Source organism: Neoarius graeffei, chromosome 24, assembly GCF_027579695.1.
Source record: "Neoarius graeffei isolate fNeoGra1 chromosome 24, fNeoGra1.pri, whole genome shotgun sequence".
Lineage (NCBI taxonomy): Eukaryota > Metazoa > Chordata > Actinopteri > Siluriformes > Ariidae > Neoarius > Neoarius graeffei.
In genome coordinates this window covers 44,854,378-44,874,759 of record NC_083592.1, presented here as the reverse complement: position 1 = coordinate 44,874,759, position 20,382 = coordinate 44,854,378, and the positions used below count along the sequence as shown (strand labels likewise).

Below are 20,382 nucleotides of genomic sequence, written 5' to 3'. Positions count from 1 at the left end.
CATCCATCTATCGTAGGGCTAACGCGGACAAACAGATATTCACACCCACACTCACACCTATGGGCAATTTAGAGTAGCCAGTTGACCTAATCCGCATGTGTTTGGACTGTGGGAGGAAACTGGGGCACCCAGAGAACACGCAAAGTCTACACAGAAAGGCCCCAATCACCCAGTAGGTTCAACTTCAGAACCTTCTTGCTGTGAGGCATCAGTCCTAACTACTGCATCAGCATGCCACCCGTGAAACATGCCCTAAAACTAATAGAGCTATGTAAAGCTACCAGGCTGTCGAACTGATCCTCACTCTAAAACAGTTTTTTTAGATATAAAATATAACAGAAATGTGAAGGTGTGCCATCATTTCATAATGTAGTTCATGTACTAGTTTCCATGCAAAGTTTTATTTCCTGGCTCTAAAAGTAAAGAAAATATTTGACACGACCTTTAAGCTCATGTTTAACAAATCATTAGATAGTTTAACGAAGCAGCTTTCTCTGAAAACATTAGGTAGTTATGTTAGCTGGCTAGATTTATTGGCAACCATTTTTTTAGGCAATAAAGGTGACTTTTCACTCAAATTTAAAACAAACAAACAAACAAAAAACACTCGACATAATATGTCTAGAAGAAAGTGCAAGAATGACGAATTCCTCCGATCAGCACACGGCACGTTTCCAAGTGTGACGAGTGCTGCCCTTGTGAAGTTTTATTTTGAATTCATGTCATGTACTTGTGTTTACGTTACCATCTGCTTTAGTTTCTCTTCAGTCCTGTAGCCAACTCTGTCCTGTTTACGATATGTGACCCAACTGTGTTCACCTGTGCTGTCCTAAGCCCTTAATTAGTATGTCCATTTACTGTATACCCTGATCTATCAGCGTGAAACGTCTCATCGATTGTCTTTTCCCCCCCGACCTTGTCTTCAGTCTCTGTGCTTTTTTGCGTGTTCATGTTTTCGATGTTATATTGATTATCCCAGCTGAACATTGTCCGCCTGTGTTCCGAACCATGCTCCAGACGCTGATAATGATTTTCATCTGTTTTGTCAATGACGCTTTAAAGTGCATATCACGGGTAAATTCAGGAGCAAGATCAATGTAATTCTCCTATTTTATATTAAACTTTGGTCAAATATCTGTAACATTCTGCATTTTCTTCAATTTTTTTTTTACCATGCGCAATACCAGAAAAATTCATTTGAAATCAAGCCATTTGAGGCGAATTGGTCCGCCTCTGAAAAAAACTTGGCATTTGAATTTCCCGGGAAACATTGATTTTCGTGACGTCACGTGTGGGACGCCTCCTTCTGAATCCTACGTCAGCGCTGGTTTGTTTATGAGAAAACGACCTGGTGGTTTTCTGCAAATTTCTTCAACGTTATCACGTAATTATTAAAATGGTTAACAGATGTATCGTAGGAGGGTGTAGCAACACCAATCTTGATGGGATTAGTACTCATCGTTTCCCAAAAGACCGGACAATGAGAGAGAAATGGGAGCGCTTGGTCTACACAGGCTGTGCACTGAAACCGTGTAAAGCTCGCGCAGCCTGCTGGTGCTTCCACAGATAACATCACGATTCTGGCTCCAGACTCCCTTGGGATTTTTCCAGACGTGTTTTGTTATTTTATTTTTTTCTGCTGTAGACACATGGCCTTGTGCAAAATTACTCTTCTGGATGAGTGTGTAAAGGGACATTCCTTCATATAAAAAAAACCCAAAATTGGTCCAGAATATGCCCTTTAAGTTATATTTTTTGACCTTTTGAAATGAAATAATACAATAAAATACCTCCTGCATATTTCCTATACAGGAAAAAAAAAATGTTCAAAGATTCAATGGGAGACACTTACTTCTGGTGCATCAACAGTGCACACTTGTCACTAAGATTTAATTAAATATATCTAGGGATGGGCGGCACGGTGGTGTAGTGGTTAGCGCTGTCGCCTCACAGCAAGAAGGTCCTGGGTTCGAGCCCCAGGGCCGGCGAGGGCCTTTCTGTGTGGAGTTTGCATGTTCTCCCCGTGTCCGCGTGGGTTTCCTCCGGGTGCTCCGGTTTCCCCCACAGTCCAAAGACATGCAGGTTAGGTTAACTGGTGACTCTAAATTGACCATAGGTGTGAGTGTGAATGGTTGTCTGTGTCTATGTGTCAGCCCTGTGATGACCTGGCGACTTGTCCAGGGTGTACCCCGCCTTTCGCCCGTAGTCAGCTGGGATAGGCTCCAGCTTGCCTGCGACCCTGTAGAAGGATAAAGCGGCTAGAGATAATGAGATGAGATGAGATGAATATCTAGGGATGGGCGGCACGGTGGTGTAGTGGTTAGCGCTGTCGCCTCACAGCAAGAAGGTCCGGGTTCGAGCCCCGTGGCTGGCGAGGGCCTTTCTGTGCGGAGTTTGCATGTTCTCCCCGTGTCCGCGTGGGTTTCCTCCGGGTGCTCCGGTTTCCCCCACAGTCCAAAGACATGCAGGTTAGGTTAACTGGTGACTCTAAATTGACCGTAGGTGTGAATGTGAGTGTGAATGGTTGTCTGTGTCTATGTGTCAGCCCTGTGATGGCCTGGCGACTTGTCCAGGGTGTACCCCGCCTTTCGCCCGTAGTCAGCTGGGATAGGCTAGGCTGACACTTGCACGATTCCGTGGCACGCATTGGCACGACTCGAGTCGTGCCAGTGCGCAAACTAGTCGTAAACTGGCGTGAAGTGTGCGTAAACCCATCGTGACTGCGTGCCATGTCAGGACGAGAATTTTGAAATGTTCAAAATTTTGGTCACGACAAAATTTCGCGACCGGGTCATGAACTATGCGCAAACTGTTCGTGATCTCGTCGGGACGATGCGGGAGGATGCGTGCCAGTGCGTGGAAGTGCGCGCCATGCCACGACTGTCACGAACTGCCACGAATAGTTCATGAACAGCTCACGTCGAGTTCACGAGTAGTTCACAGGGGTGATAGTGTTCCGGCGCCGCGCCGGATTTCCGGCGTACCGTGGCTGGGGAAAAAAAAAAAAAAATGTAGTTCGCCCATTGTCCTGTGTCATTCTGAGATGCGCAGATAGACAGTAAAGGGAATTCCGAATTCCCTTTACTGTCTATCTGCGCATCTCAGAATGACACAGGACAATGGGCGAACTAGATTTTTTTTTTTTTTTTTCCCCAGCCACGGTACGCCGGAAATCCGGCGCGGCACCGGAACGCTATCACCCCTGCGTTCACGACATGTTCACAAATTGGTGCGCGTCGCAGCGTGGCCGTGCCTTCCCACTGACACGGTCACGCATTGATGGCACAAGCAGTTCACGACTAGTTTACGCACTTCACGAACAGTTTGCGCATGGCACGAGCAGTTCACGACGAGTTCACGACTACTGTGCGACAATGGCGCTCGCGTCGGTGCGGGGGTATATATAGGGCTTCCCAGACACTTCTCGCCATTCGCAATTTTTTTTCTTGCTTTTTTCTTTAATGTCTTTTATTTTCTATTCCTTCATTACTTTTTTTTTTTGGGGGGGGGGGGGGGGGGGGGGGGGAGTTTCGTTTCTTTTATTTCAAAAATGGAACAACTGTGGATGCAGCTCATGAAGCTACTACCATCCTTTCTTGCCAAGGGACAGCACCAGCAGGGGACATGTAGTAATGTGACAGGTAGTCTCGCTGATCCTTTGCATCCTTCTGGGTATGATGGCCGGTTAGAGGCAGCAGCCCCTGCAGGTGTCGGTCAGTCCTCCATCCACCAGGGATCAGATCATGTGTGTCCGGATCTTCGCGGTCCACTTCTGAAATTGCGTGTGGGTATCTGATGAGGATGAGGTTGTGCATGACACAGGCGTGCCCAAGTCGGCACGACACCGTCCGAATTGCGCAAACTCGTCGTGCCAATGCGGGAAGTGCGTAAACTATGCGCAAACTATGCATGAACTCGTCGTGCCAGTTCGTGAATGTGGACGGGCATGCATTCGTGAACTCGTCGTGAACTATGCGTGAACTAGTCGTGAACAGTGCGGGAGCCTCCCAGTTCGTGCCCCAAAATGGCACGACTTGCCACGACAAAATCGTGGCCAAAAGTCGTGCAAGTGTCAGCCTAGGGATAGGCTCCAGCTTGCCTGCGACCCTGTAGAAGGATAAAGCGGCTAGAGATAATGAGATGAGATGAGATATCTAGGGATCAGATTGAGTCAGCTCTAATGAATCGACCTGAAGGGGCACCATACAGTATCAGTGGGTAAAAAGGCTTGTTCTGTATGGGTTGGGTAAACCTATCTGCACCAACAAGCAGGCGAAGCAACACACACAGCATTAAAGGGCAACTATGAGAGATCCTAAAAATATGCTGATGTATTACACCACGTGTTGGTGTGGCTGTACAAGTCTGAGTGCTCGTCATTCTTCCAAGCAGAGTTCACGCCGTGATACTCAAGCACGAGCCTTCCGAGGCTTTGCAGCAGTGCGTGCACGCATGTGCGTCTGTGTTTATGTGAGCTGACTTGCTGAAGGTTCAGAGTTCACCCTGAAACACTCCTCTGCATTAATCCAGGGCATCAACATCAACTACTGCAGCAGATCATTACACATTCATTACTGCAAACACACTCACCGTCCAGCTGTCTCTCGACAGGCCGGTTTTATAAAATAAATGCAAACTCGCATCAAACCTGATTATTCTTATGATATATCCACTATGTTTCAGTGCATTTCTTGTGTACGACTTGATGTGGATGAAAAAACGCCGACATATTAAATGAAAATATGCCAAAGGAAAAATTTTATAAACAGTAAGCATTGGAATAAGGCAAAAAGAGCACCGCTTCTCTCGGGAATGAAGACACGCATTTAAAGACCTACAGTTTCTGAAAAACACCCTGAGACAAACTCGGCATCCTGATTGCACACAGAGATCCGCTGGGTTTGGTTCATGCTGCAAGTTCAGTGTCCAGGTTGACAAGTCAGATTTTACCCTCACCACTGGCTTTTTTAAGAAACGGTCTATTACCATATACCAGTTCCTTACTCCGGTGGTTCTCATCTCTTTCATGCCCAGTTGCGACTTTCCAAAAAATATAGGATTTCACAATATTCTAAAAATTACATTACAGCAAGCTGCATTATTTTACCTGCGCATGTGAACTACTCTGAAATCTCTTTGGCTGTATCATCCACTATTGTTGTAAACACGTTACACTGCTACCTCTACTGCCACTCCAAGAATATCCATAACTTGGTACAAACTCTTAGTTTATACATGTCGCGTCATCGGATTTTTGTACCAGATGCTCCGTTTGCAGAATGCGTAGAAACAACGTTGAAAAGCGTGCGATATTTCGCACCGTTTTCGCTGGCTGATCTAGTAACTATCAATGACTAATCACCTCGATAGCACCCCTACGGGATCCATTTACCACTTTTAACATCATCCATGACTGTGTTGGACTGAGGCTGGTTCTAGAGGACTCAAGACGGGGACTCGTTTTAAATTACTACCATGTACAGTTTTCAGCGTAAATGAGCACACCCCCTTTGAAAAGTAACATTTTAAACAATATCTCAGTGAACACAATTTCCAAAATGTTGACAAGACAAAGTTTAATATAACATCTGTTTAACTTATAACGTGAAAGTAAGGTTAATAATATAATTTAGATTACACATTTTTTCAGTTTTACTCAAATTAGGGTGGTGCAAAAATGAGTACACCCCACAACAAAAACTACTACATCTAGTACTTTGTATGGCCTCCATGATTTTTAATGACGGCACCAAGTCTTCTAGGCATGGAATGAACAAGTTGGCGACATTTTGCAACATCAATCTTTTTCCATTCTTCAACAATGACCTCTTTTAGTGACTGGATGCTGGATGGAGAGTGATGCTCAACTTGTCTCTTCAGAATTCCCCATAGGTGTTCGATTGGGTTCAGATCAGGAGACATACTTGGCCACTGAATCACTTTCACCCTGTTCTTCTTCAGAAATCCAACAGTGGCCTTAGATGCGTGTTTAATCATGTTGGAAAAGTGCACGACGACCAAGGGCACGGAGTGATGGTAGCATCTTCTCTTTCAGTATGGAGCAATACATCTGTGAATTCATGATGCCATCAATGAAACGCAGCTCCCCGACACCAGCAGCACTCATGCAGCCCCACATAAGGACACTGCCACCACCATGTTTCACTGTAGGCACCAGGCATTTTTCTTTGTATTCCTCACCTTTGTGACGCCATACAGTTTTGAAGCCATCAGTTCCAAAAACATTTATCTTGGTCTCATCACTCCAGAGTATAGAGTCCCAGTAGTCTTCATCTTTGTCAGCATGGGCCCTGGCAAACACTAGGCGGGCTTTTTTGTGCCTGGGCTTTAGGAGAGGCTTCTTTCGTGGACGGCATCCATGCATGCCATTCCTCTGCAGTGTATGCCGTATTGTGTCACGGGAAATAGTCACCCCAGTTTGGCTTTCTACTTCTTTAGATAACTGCAGTGAACTTGCATGCCGATTTTCTTCAACCCTTCTCATCAGAAGACGCTCCTGTCGAGGCGTTAACTTCCGTGGACGACCGGGACGTCTCTGTGAGATGGCTGCAGTTCCATCTTTCTTACATTTTTGTACCACTTTTGCTACAGTATTCTGAGTGATAAGTCAAGCTTTGCTGATCTTCTTGTAGCCTTCACCTTTGTGGTGTAAAGAAATTATTTTCTTCAGGGAATTCTGAAGAGACAAGTTGAGCATCACTCTCCATCCAGCATCCAGTCACTAAAAGAGGTCATTGTTGAAGAATGGAAAAAGATTGATGTTGCAAAATGTCGCCAACTTGTTCATTCCATGCCTAGAAGACTTGGTGCTGTCATTAAAAATCATGGAGGCCATACAAAGTACTAGATGTAGTAGTTTTTGTTGTGGGGTGTAATCATTTTTGCACCACCCTAATTTGAGTAAAACTGAAAAAATGTGTAATCCAAGTTATATTATTAACCTTACTTTCACGTTATAAGTTAAACAGATGTTATATTAAACTTTGTCTTGTCAACATTTTGGAAATTGTTTGTGTTCATTGAGAGATTATTTAAAATGTTACTTTTCAAAGGGGGTGTACTCATTTACGCTCAGCACTGTAGTTCCTGTCCAGAACCGGAAATGAGTCAATGCTCGACAGCGTCCATTCATTGTACATGTACTGACCGATTCGGAGTCCTGGTCTCCATGTTTTCAACACTGCATGTTCAGAGGTTAGAAAGAATAAATACACATTATGACTGACTATCTTGTATCAACAATAGTTCTAGCTTTGTTGGTAACATTTTGTACAAGTTAGAAACAGAGCATCAGCGACTAATATTCTGACATAACTGGCAGCGGCAAAAATGAATTTGGCATGGTGCCAACCAATCAATGAGGCATCAAATTAAAATTACCTATAACTGTTTTGCAAATCCATAGTAAAAGTAGTGTCATTTTGGTCCACTTTAGACCTAGCTGAAACATCATGGACATTTTGAAGGCTTTCTGTCTGGAAAGTTAACCATTTTGGGTTGTGCGCACATGATTTCATGTCAGATTTACAGTAACGTCCCTTGGTCCAATTTCACTTTGGTTTGCATTTCCTGCATACGGAGGATTGATAGTATAATGCAGCAGGTACAACTCAAAATCCATACGCTGCAAAAAACTGAAAGCTGAATTTGAGGAGAAAATTCCTTACTACTAGTGAAATTATCTTGCTGCATGGACAGATCATTTTACTTGACAAGACATCTTGGAATAAGTTGGTTACAATCGAGAACTAGTTTTAATAATCTCAAAGTTGTCTTCTTCTTCTAATCGGAAATGCTAGCTCGTTTCAACTATATTCAAGATATTCTAACTTGCCAAGATATCATTTTTTGCAGTGTAGAAGAATGCAAGACACCAACTCAGATTATTAAAACTAGTTCTAAATTAAAACCAATTTATTCTAAGATGTCTTGTCAAGTAAAATGATCTGTCCATACAGCAAGATAATTTCAATAATATTAAAGAATTTTCAATTTTTCGCAGTGTAATCTGGGCATCTGGTATGAAAATCTGGTGGACTGACACACATAATGAAAACATGATTTTGCGCCAAGTTTTTAATGCATGTAACGCGGCTGTGACAAACCAGACGCTCGCGGATTGTCAAAGAACTCAAGGTTTTAATGAGCACAATAGAAAAAGAATGTATAAAAGAAAAGCCAGGCCAGGTCAATACCGAGAGATCCACGACAGTAACGAGGGCGAGACAAATCGTAGTCAGGAAACGGGCAAGAGTCCAAGAACCGGGAATCAGTAAATATGGCAATCAAAAAACACAGCAAATCGTAATCGGGAAACAGGCGATGATCGAAAAACCGGGAAGCCAGAGAAACGGGCGAACAAACACAAGGGCTAGGCAAAACGGGAAAAAAACGGAAGGCAAAAAGGGTCATACACAGGTAATCAATCAGAATAATAACGCTCAGTAGGCTCACGAAATGTTGAGGCAATACTGTGCAACGAACAAAACAAACAAAGGGGTATAAATACAGACATAAACAAAAAGGTACAGGTGATGGTGATTAGAACTCGGGGGAGCCACTCCTAGGAAGTGGCTCTGGCTTAAAAAAAATAATCTGGATCCTTCAGTGTTAAATAACTACAGGCCAATATCAAATCTACCATTCATCGGGAAAATCCTGGAAAAAATTGTCTTCAATCAATTAACTGCCTTCTTGATATCAAACAGCCGTTTTGATAATTTTCAGTCAGGATTTCGTGCCAATCATAGCACTGAAACAGCGCTGATTAAAGTTATAAATGACATGCGTCTTAATACTGATGCAGGCAAAACATCGGTCCTGGTATTACTGGACCTCAGTGCAGCTTTTGATACTGTTGATCACAACATACTGCTATATCGACTTGAACACTGGGTTGGATTGACTGGTAAAGTTATCAATTGGTTAAAATCATACTTAAAAGATAGAAGCTTCTTTGTTACCCTGGGAAATTGTTCCTCAACGTCAATGTCTTTGACCTGTGGTGTCCCCCAGGGGTCGATTCTTGGACCATTACTTTTCAACCTTTATATGCTCCCACTTGGGCAAATTATCAATAAAAATTCAATTTTGTATCACTGCTATGCAGATGACACCCAAATTTATTTTGCTCTATCACCTAATGATTATGCCCCCCTTGAATGTCTCTACCAGTGTATCGATCAAATCAATAGCTGGATGTCACAAAATTTTCTTCAGCTGAACACAGATAAAACAGAAGTAATTCTATTTGGAAAAAAAGATGAAAGACTCAGGATTACCACTATTCTTGACACAAAAGGGATTAAAACTAAAGAAATGGTTAAAAATTTTGGTGTTTTCATTGACAGCGAGCTAAACTTTGACAGTCGCATGAAAGCAATCACTAAAACGGCATTTTATCACCTAAAAAACATTTCCAAACTAAGAGGACTTATGTCAAAAAATGATCTGGAAAAACTAATACATGCCTTCATCTCTAGTAGGGTTGATTACTGCAATGGCCTTTTCACAGGCTTGCCAAAAAAGACCATCAAACGACTTCAGCTGGTTCAAAATGCAGCAGCGAGGGTTCTCACACGAACAAAAAGAACAGAGCACATTACTCCAATTCTAAGGTCCCTTCAGAATTGACTTTAAAGTATTGCTGCTGGTGTACAAATCTCTAAATGGTACAGGGCCCAATTACCTCTCTGATATGTTGCAGCGGCCTAACCCAATCAGATCTACCAGATCGAAACAGAAAAATTTACTATTAAAACCAGTTGTTAAAACAAAGTGTGGTGAAGCAGCTTTTAGCTACTATGCAGTACAGCTATGGAACCAACTGTCAGAGGACATTAAAAATGCTCCTGCTGTTGGCAGCTTCAAATCTAGGTTAAAGACCAAGCTGTTTTCAGATGCTTTCTGTTAAATAATTAATATTGTCTTCTTTACATTCTTTATAATCTTTACTTCTCTGCATGTTTTAAATTTACTTTAACTTTATCCTATTTTATTCTTTATTCTATTCTGCTGGGTTTTTTTTTTTCTTTCTCATCTTATTTGAACTACTACTTCATTTTATTATTTTATTTTTACTATTGTTTAATTCTTATTATTTTCTTTTAATTTCTTTTAATTATTTTAATTAATTGTTTTAGAATAAAAATTATTTTATGTAATTTTATTTCTCTATTGTTTATTGTTTTTGTTTTTACTTCTGTAAAGCACATTGAACTGCCATTGTGTATGAAATGTGCTATATAAATAAACTTGCCTTGCCTTGGGTTGACTGACGGAGTGCACGTGGTAGTGACTGGTGTGTGAGGGGGATTGTGGGAAGTGGAATCCTGAGTGTTGGATGAGCCCGGGAGCGTGACAATACTCAATTAATGCCATGAAACCGACCACGTGGTAAACTATCATACTGTGCAAATTTCAAACACACAATTCCTCTACTGTTATAAAAAAAAAAAGGCCAAGATCAATAAATAAATATACATGATATGCAAACTGGAAACACGCCCATACCTTCCTGGTATCACAAATGGCTAGTTAGGTGCTAGTGAACTAGCTGAGATTTGCCACAGACATAAATGGGAAACATTTTCACACTATTCTCCTAGAAATCAAGAAGAGAAAGCGCTCACCAGCCAAAACCTCGTGGTTCTGACAACAGGGCTAATAAAGCAAAAGGACCCATCCACACACAAGTCACAAGCAGGATAAGAAGAACTAAGAGATGTAAAAAAAATAATAATAATAATCATAATAATAATAAAAAAATAAGTGAGGGGGAGGTAGGAGGGGTAAAGGAACAGAGTGACAGAGGAAGGAAGGAAGGATTAGAGAAGTAAATACCAGTGCAGGAGAGGGAAGGTTTCCTTTGGGGCTCGTGACTATGCTGTTTTTGGTGCTGTTGGTCTGGGGCTGTGCAGGGAAACACAACACACACAGGGTTAAAGAAGAATCAGGTTTAAAGTGATGGAGGAAGAGATCAGCATGCATTTCACACTCGTATACACCCGAACACACACATACTAACAGCCAGTCATTCCGTACGTGTGTGTTATGTGCATATGTGCAAAGTCAGAGGACCATCTCATGTGTGAGAAAAAGTTCTTCGGGGCAGTTAGTTGAGGGAAAGAGAAGTTAGACCATCATAAAAATGCATTCCTTGCTAATTATACATCAAAAAATATATATTTTCCATTAGGCCAATTACACATAACAAGAACATAATTAATCATATCCTGATGCTTATTTACTCTGGCTCAAATAAAGCTGTCTGCTTGCCTCACTTCCAGCATTTCTCTATTCATATCTAACGCTCCCTTTCCCTCACAATGGAATATTAATTTCATTGAAAACAGTCATCATTAGCGAGGAAGACAGATGCTCAGAAAAGATGTTGACAAACCAACAGAAGCAAACGAAAGGCCAGACAAACAGATGCTCATTTATTGCACCATCAGCTCGAGACCACTAATAAGCACAGACGTTCCTGAAAGCAGGCTTTCTAGGGATTAGGAGCATGTAATGGACATGTAAAGCAGCAAGAAAAAGCATTGAGAGGAACAGGAAATATATAAAGTGACAAGCTCACACGCAGACAACTGGACACTGAGTGCTATCATAACACCACTGTTAGATAAAAACCTTCTAGACAAAAACAGGACGTGAACAAGAACACAACTACCAAAAGGCCCGCGCGAGCCGAGCACCAGACCTAAGAAAAAAGGGTAAAGATAGGTATCGAAGTGAATTTTGGACGTCGACCAAGGTGAAGGTCAATTCCGTGCTCCGTCCTTCCGTGTCTGCCTCGATTCTGATTGGCTAGTGATCGCTCCATTACAATAGCTTTGACGACGGTAATGTGAAATCCGCTCTAAAGTTTTAAGTCCGAGCCCAGCAGGACGAGCAGTGGTGCGATCCATAGGGCTGGGGTTTTCCGTAGTTGAGTATGCGTTGCGGGCGCGCCAGGGTTTTTCATCCTATGGCTGCTCGCTCGCACCCCTAACTGAGGATACTGGGTCCGTCTCAGAAACTGGTCTCTCATTTGGGACATTATGGTCAAAAAACAAATTTTCTAATTTTACTTTTTTTTTTTTTTGCATTTACCTAACACTCAATGTTTCTTTCGTCATGTTTAATAAGAATAAAGATAGTATCTTGCTTTATCTGGCCTCCACTGTGGAATTTTTTTTTATTACAATTCAAATGCTTTTGTAAAATAGATTTTCATATAAAATAACTACATCATGAAGAATTAAAGCCCCTCCTTCACAGATGAGTGAAAATATTGAATAAATTTCCTCTTTTTGATTGCTTGGGTTAAAAATGCCAAGTTATGATGACTGAATTGATTATTCACTTAAATATGAATAATATGATACATTTTGGGTATTTGATATGGCGAAATAGGACAATAGGACACAATGGAAAAATCAAGAACACACCGGAAAGATGAGAATAACGACGCTGGTAAAAGAACAGCGACTGTACCAGCTGAAGGTCGCGTGGGTCTCTGCTGCGGCGCGCGAGCAACGGGACATCACTACCACGCCGGACGGAGCGCGAGGCGGGGGCGGGGCAAAATAACTGGCCGTAGATTCTATCAGAAGTTGGATCTAAATTGACCATGGTTGCAAAATATTGGCCAAAAATACGCAAACACTACAAAATATGAAAGTAAGATGAAAAAGAAACATTCTATTGCCTTATACTGCAAGACTAAAACAAAACTGTCAAAACTCACCTTTTCAGTGATAACGTCCGAACAGATCACTCACGTAACAGAAAGACCGCAAATGGAAGCATGATCAACTTCTAACTGTTGGAGTGGAAAATTCCATTCTACACATGTAAATTGTTAATGCGTGTCCTTCCCCGCACACAAATAACACGCTACGGTAAAAAATAGACCACAACTCATTTTATAGCTCAGAAATTCATACAAGACCAGCTACCATTGTAACATATTCTGTAAGAAACCTATTCTATATAGGGTATTAGGCAGAAAAAGAAATTTACCAGTCAAAAATAATATTTTATATAATCCTGATAAGTGCCGCAGGTGCGAAGACGAGCGCCGCAGGCGCGAAGTCCCTCTAGGGGGGTCTGGGGGCATGCCCCCCCAGAAAATTTTTGAAATTTAGACTTCATTTCCTGCATTCTAGGACATTTTCAGGGTGAAATGGCGTGTAATTTTTGATCAGAAATATTGCATATTTTTACTTTGTATTTTTTTCAGTTTCACTCCTGAATGTATCAGATGTATGTATGGTGTTTGATTTGGTAACAAAAGTGAAAAGAAAATAAACAACAATGAATTGTATATAATCTTTTGATCTAGTTACAGTATTTAATAAAAAAAAAAAAAAACAACAGTATTCTATTTTACCATACCCCAATGAACCCCCCTTGTTAATCAATGTATCACACATACCTTTTCTGTCTTTTTGTGGAAAAACGAATCAGTTTTTGTCACATTCAATTTGGGGCGTTTGTTGGGATTCATCTTGATCCAGAAGAGTGAGTCAGCAAAAAAAAAATGCGGTTCTCCCGCCAAGAAAGAGGAAACTACAACGCAGGGTGTTTGGCAATTTTCGACCAATCAGAATTCGCGATTTATTCAGTCCGCATGTTACAAGATTCAGTGCGGGCCAAAATGGCGGAAACGATGAAATATTCTGATTTTTCATTTCAAGTTTTCAGTATTTTTCGTATTAAACTGTGTTTCTTACGATTTGTAAATGATGGCGGAACCACACACGGACTGGCCATCGGGAGTAGCGGGAGTTTTCCCAGTGGGCCGGTGGTTCAGTGTGGGCCAGCGGAGAAAAAAAAAAAAAAAAACAGTTGCGCGCTGGCCTTTAATATGATAAGCAATGTTAACAGTTTCTTTAACAAACTGTTAACATTGCTTATCATATTAAAGGCCAGCGCGCAACTGTAATAAGCAATGTTAACAGTTTGTTAAAGAAACTGTTAACATTGCTTATCATATTAAAGGCCAGCGCGCAACTGTTTTTTTTTTTTTTTTCTCCGCCGGCCCACGCTGAACCACCAGCCCACCGGGAAAACTCCCGCTACTCCCGATGGCCAGTCCGTGTGTGGGCGGAACATAACTGGATTTATCGGATGACATGTGGGAGTATTCATGTGCGAAAATTTTCGGCATTATCGTCCGTTTCAGTATCCGTCTGTGTGTATACTTGCCCGTTGAAATCGGCAATTGCCCGTCAAATTTACGGGTGGACGGGTCTCTGCCTAATACCTTAATTCTATACCTAACTTTCAGCTTTTGTTTTAAAAAACAAAATCGCAGATTTATGACTAAATTTTTATATGGCGTAGTGATTTTAAGTTACTACTTTTGGTGAGGTAGTGACCTCGACCCTGAGGCTTTCCGTTTAGATCAAAACACACGATCGTATTGGTTTTGGGTCTGCGGAAAATGGAGTTACGACGGTGATCAAATACTTTGCATGATGTTTTATTACGGTTATGATTATTCTGTGAGCGCACCAATCCTTAGGTATATAAAGTTTCAACTTAAAATACAATTAGTGATAACTGTAGACTTTTCAGTGGACTACAACCTTTTAAAGGGACTGCGATGTAGTCAACCATTTATCATGTCCCAGATCAAGCCGCCATTTTTCCACAAATTTGCAGAACTTTTGCCAAATTCTGAATAGAGTATTCACATCAAAGATTTAATTTTACCTGTATTATTTCTTTTAGCATTTTATTTCAAATTAAAACCAACATCACCATTCAAAACCGTATAGTTTATTGACTGAGTATATTTAGTGGGCGACCCCCACAGTACCCAGTTTCTGATACAGACCCTACTATACGATACAGTGAACGTACTGGTATTGATTACAAAAGCCGGAAAAATTAAGTGCACTAGAGAGCAACATTTAATGTGCTCCTATAAAAAAATTAATTAAAAAATCCTAGTAAAAGTAAATGTATATCTATTAACTTTAAATTACTGTATTCAAATACATTGGTATAATATAGTTATAATTATAATATCTGTAGTCAATATAATTTAATCGATAACATGTTTTAATTTTTATCCAAGAAGTTTATCTCGTTCCTTACTTACTGTGACATCACATTGAAGCTAGTAATCGAATTCACGGCCGCACACTGAGGTGTGATAAATGAGGGCTAAAAATTAGGAGCGCCGCTTTTAGGCAGTGCCTAAATCTATTTTTTTCGCGGTCCGGTTTCCATCAAATTGCACGCTCCGATTGGCTCGCGAACGGTCCGGAATCCTACAATCTGGACCCCGGTTACGGACTTTTGGCGACTCCCTCATTCACAACAACAAACATAGTAGCAATTTTTTGTCAACATTTTTGTCGCTGAGATCAGGGAAGTGATCTAGATCAAGTTTTCTTTCCAGAAAATTCCGAGCTGACGTAGCTCGTCAAACAGGTTTCTGACGAACTTGTAGCAGGTTTGTTCTAAATATGGTTTCCCTTTCGGGCGCTCTCATTTTCTGTTCGAATTTGGTAAAGAAAATAATAAACATATTATTTACCAGCTTAAGGTCGGTCCGTATCGTGAAATACCGTGACCTCGGCCTTGAAAATACTGACCGAGGCCTCAGTATTTTCAAGACCTCGGTCACGGTATTTCACAACACGGACCTCCCAGCTGGTAAATAATATTAGTTAAAATACACTTTCCTACACACTGCTATTCATATTAAAGCTAAATCAGAGTGTTGTCCAAATTTTGGATGGTTATGTTATACAAAACGATGTACACCTTTTTTATGGAAATTTTTTAAAAAGTCCTAAAAGAATCTTTTGAAAAAAAATTTAAACTGGACCGAAGTGTTAAGCTTTGTTTTTGATTTAAACACATTTGTGTAAATTGCGAAGTAACAAACAGAAATGTGAAGCAATACACTACAACAACAACAACAAAAAAATCAAACCAGTCTGGCAAAATATTTCTGAAATCCTTTCCAAAGGGCTGTATCAATCCTTCACTTCATCAGTGTTCATTACCAGTAAAGCATGTGTTTTATGGATTCACAGCCAGTTCCACAGTGTTTCCTCAGGTGCGCACAAGCAGGCCTCTTTGGTTTTGTATACTGCAGCATAATGTACACGACAGCAGCAATAAAGTGAGCTTAGATACTTAGAACTGAAGTAACGCTTTGCTAATATGCACTTTATGGACATTATGGCCTCTGTAGTTAAGTGTTGTTAATTTTGTCCACTAGCACAAACATACGCAAAGCTTTATTACAGACTGTTGAGACTCCACACAGTGGACTCAGCTAGCTTAATGAAAAGCTGACTTTGTTTATTATCATTATTTATGCACAGTATGTATAGTGTCGTACTGTTTTTTTTTATTTTCCTTTTCACTGAGCGTTGCAGGCGGCACGGTGGTGTAGTGGTTAGCGCTGTCGCCTCACAGCAAGAAGGTCCTGGGTTCGAGCCCCGGGGCCGGCGAGGGCCTTTCTGTGTGGAGTTTGCATGTTCTCTCCGTGTCCGCGTGGGTTTCCTCCGGGTGCTCCGGTTTCCCCCACAGTCCAAAGACATGCAGGTTAGGTTAACTGGTGACTCTAAATTGACCGTAGGTGTGAATGTGAGTGTGAATGGTTGTCTGTGTCTATGTGTCAGCCCTGTGATGACCTGGCGACTTGTCCAGGGTGTAGCCCGCCTTTCGCCCGTAGTCAGTTGGGATAGGCTCCAGCTTGCCTGCGACCCTGTAGAAGGATAAAGCGGCTAGAGATAATGAGATGATGAGACTGAGCGTTGCCTCTTCAAGGTCTAACGACAGAACACTCTGCACCGAAACATGTTTATCTTATCATACTCCTTACGTGCGTAGCAGATGTGCGTACAAGACAGCGATTAGACAAGAACCACTCAGCTTTAGAATTGATCACGCTCCTGGCGCGTGATCAGGGCATGTAATTGCAACGATGTAATGCAATAAATGTCTTCTTTTTAATCTAGTAAAGAATATATACAGATTTGAGAACAAAGGGAAGGTGTGAGGGGTGTGTCGAACTCTCATCACTTGTCCGTTTCTGCAATAGACCTTCTTTTCTCTTGCAAAAGGACAAGACTGGTGTTGGCGTTTGTTGTTTTTCCACGACAAGATACAGTTTTTAATAAATCATGTGTATTATTCTATCCACATTCACTGGATATGAGCAATCGTGCGCTCTCATTAGCTACTCTACTACTAGGCTATCAGCTCATATACCGTGAGTAGAGAAAAACAAAATGGCGGCGCGTGTTGCTGAACTAACCGAGGACGAAATAAAAACTCAACTCGAAAACAAAACTCTCAAAAAAAAGCGCAATAAAATATGGAATGAAAGTATTTGATGTGAAGAACGTATCTTTTTTATTTTTCAAGAATTATTATTATTATTATTATTATTATCTCATTTTTCACAAACTGCTCCTGTCGTTTTGCTGGATTGTTTACATTCTTCATCTTTAAGTATTAAAATTGGTTGAATTTTTTTTTAGACTGGTTCAAAAGCTCAAAGAAGTTTGAAAATGACATAACTGAAAATGTCCAAGGAAGAATTAAATGTCTAAAGCTATTCTATAGCTCGGCACAACAGCGAGATGGCACTTTCTGCGAAAAAACGACATTAAAGTCAATTTGTGCAGCCATCGATAGGTTTTTAAGAAGTCCACCTGAGCGGAAATGATTTTGTCAGATGTTTTGTATAAAGATTTTATTTATCGAATTTGCAAAAAATGTTTTATTTTTTTTTAAATGCTCTGTTTCTGAAAATCTCGTGAATGTGGATAGAATAAAAATGTCGTTAATAAAACTCATCGTACATGGCTTATAGCCAACTTGGTACTGCATGCCTCGTCGGCTATCAGCTCATGTACGACTTGATTTTGTGGAATAATTGTTAATTATTACTTTCTACTGTGAGCAGCACCACAGTGGAGTGTCTGGTAGCATTGTTGATCCTGAGACTGAATTTGATCATGAGCTCAGGTTGGTCTCCATGTGTTCTTCCCATGTCTGCATGGGTTTCCTCTGGTTTCCTTCGGCTCCCAAAAATGCTCAGTGGAGGACTAAGTCAAATAAATAGTGAATAAATAAGATATGAATGAGTGTGTCAATCTATGTGGATGATGCCATGCGTTGGACCAGGGAATACACCAGTCATGGTGTATTCCCACCTCAGGCTCAGTGTTTATTTCCATTTTCGATCCCCCCCCCATTTGAAGATAAATTAATCGTTTTAATCCCATTTTCACACACACATCCGTACTGATAATACTGGGTGATCATTTGCAGGCAAGATCAATACCGTCAAAACATTTTTGGAAAAGATCATGAGCAGCCAAGAGGCGAGTGCAGTGCAGTCCAGAGATACGTGTAGTTACTTAAGAGTGATTAGGAGACGAAGGTGGCGAGAATGAGTTAAGCTTAAATGCTCAGCTGAGTGAGGAAACCTGAGTAACAAGCAGAGGGCATCATTAGGCATTTATGAAGTGTGAAGTTCTTCTTACTTTTGCACAGGACGACTACAGCAAGACAGAAGGTATACTGTTCATTCGCCAGTGCAATCAAGAAGAAAGAGTATACACCACAGAGCCAGAAAAAGAAGAGGAAATCCAGTTTATGGCAGCAGGTAGAAAGTAGCTTTAGACTGCATGAAAATCTGGACCACGGTTCCTTCAGGATAGAGGAGAGAGGAATTCTAGGCAGGTTCAGGTGGTAGGCTGGTGGAGGCAAACGGGGGAAAGTGAAAAATAGGATAAAGGATCAAACAAATGAAGTAATGGTCTCACCATGTACTGAACGGTAGAGCTTGACTTCCTCTTCTGGAAAAAAGGAGAAATTGTGGTAAATTTCAAAAGAAAAAAAAAAGTCCTATAAAGAACCGTCCTAACCAAGTGTTTAAGTGACAACTTCGAGTAGGTGATGAATGGAAAACTCATCCATCATTAATTGAGGTAACAGGAAGCTTTGTGGAAATTTCTCCACACATCTGAAGCACCTGGTCTGAGGCGTGGAACAGGAGAGTGACGTAACCGGGACACTGGGCTTCAAGACATTACAGTCTGACTCATCTTTCAGGTGTTAAAGATGAGGAAATTGGATCGGAAAGAGGAATCAGGGAAAGAAAGGAGGAAGCAAAGGTGGGAAATAGGTGAGATATGGAGTTCTACTCGGAGGAGAATACAGAACCAAGTGTGTGTGTGGTACCAGCTTGTTTTTTTAAGCTATCGCCCTGCCCCATTGTGCAGTGCGTTTTCGTTCCAGCTAAACAGGAGCTGAATTCATTTAATAATAAGCGATCTTATTATTTACCAAAAGTACGTATAAAGTTCCGGTACTTTTAATATCACCTTCACAGGAGTTAAAGTTTGGAACTCTCTAGATCTCGCTGACAAACAGCTACCTAAAAGAGCATTCGAGAAAAAAAAACTATATATCAAATCACATTTTTTTTCTACCTATTGACAAGCCAATTCAATTCATACAAATAGCTCATTCTACTGCCAGCTTCTTTTGTCTAGTCTCATGGGTTTTTTTTCTTCTCCCCTTTGTATGTATGTGTGTTTGAAATATATTAGTGCTGTCAAGCGATTAAAATATTTAATCGCGATTAATGTCGCGACTGTCATAGTTAACTCGCGATTAATCGCAATTTAATCGCACATTTTTGTCACATGAAAAACCATTGTAATTCTCTTATCAGCATAAAAAAGTGAATGGGCTTGCTCACCGTTCGAACTACGGGGGTACTCGGGGGATCCGAGATCCCCTGAAACAGACATGAGATCCCTTGAAAACATGATTTGGGAAATGTTGAGGGCTCTCTAAAATATTGGCAAAATGATGTTTATTGACATAGCAATCATGTGTAACGGGAAGCATTTGCATATCCGAAGTGAGCGCGCGATGGAGAGCCGCGCTCTGAGACAAGCGCAAGCACCTCCCCCCAAGGGAAAATAAGGGACCCCCCCGAAAATATCGGCATAGTTCAAACACTGGTTGTACCAGTGTTTTTTTTTTTTTTATTGCAGAGCATAACACGTCTTGTCACAGCCACTGCAAAGTGGGGCTGGAGCCGCCGATGGGAAAACGATCGGAGCACCGTGGCTCTTCGGGGGAGGGCAGAGGACTCTGGCTGTGCGGGGCGTGGCATCATGTCACAGAGCGTTAATCTCGCGATAAAAAAATTATCGCCGTTAAAATTGAGTCAAGTTAACGCGTTAATAACGCGACATTTTTGACAGCACTAATATATATATATATATATATATATATATAAAATATTATATTTTATTATATCTCAATGCTCACTCCTCAGCCTAGGAAACCCTAGCTAGATTACCTTTCAAG

At 41.1% G+C, this 20,382-nt stretch overlaps 1 protein-coding gene across 38 annotated transcripts in view; it reads right to left on the bottom strand.

Annotated features, from left to right (window-relative positions):
• Nucleotides 1-20,382, bottom strand: part of camk2b1 (calcium/calmodulin-dependent protein kinase (CaM kinase) II beta 1) — a 147,265-nt gene that overhangs the window by 21,798 nt on the left and 105,085 nt on the right. For 19 of the 38 annotated variants that reach the window (XM_060907316.1, XM_060907335.1, XM_060907323.1 and 16 more), the window contains 2 exons: nt 18,822-18,854; nt 10,864-10,932 (listed from right to left, as the gene is read on the bottom strand). In XM_060907316.1, the coding sequence (XP_060763299.1) occupies nt 10,864-10,932; nt 18,822-18,854 (102 nt within the window). The remainder of the gene's footprint in view (nt 1-10,863; nt 10,933-18,821; nt 18,855-20,382) is intronic. The other 19 variants (XM_060907318.1, XM_060907331.1, XM_060907342.1 and 16 more) reach the window with 2 other exon arrangements.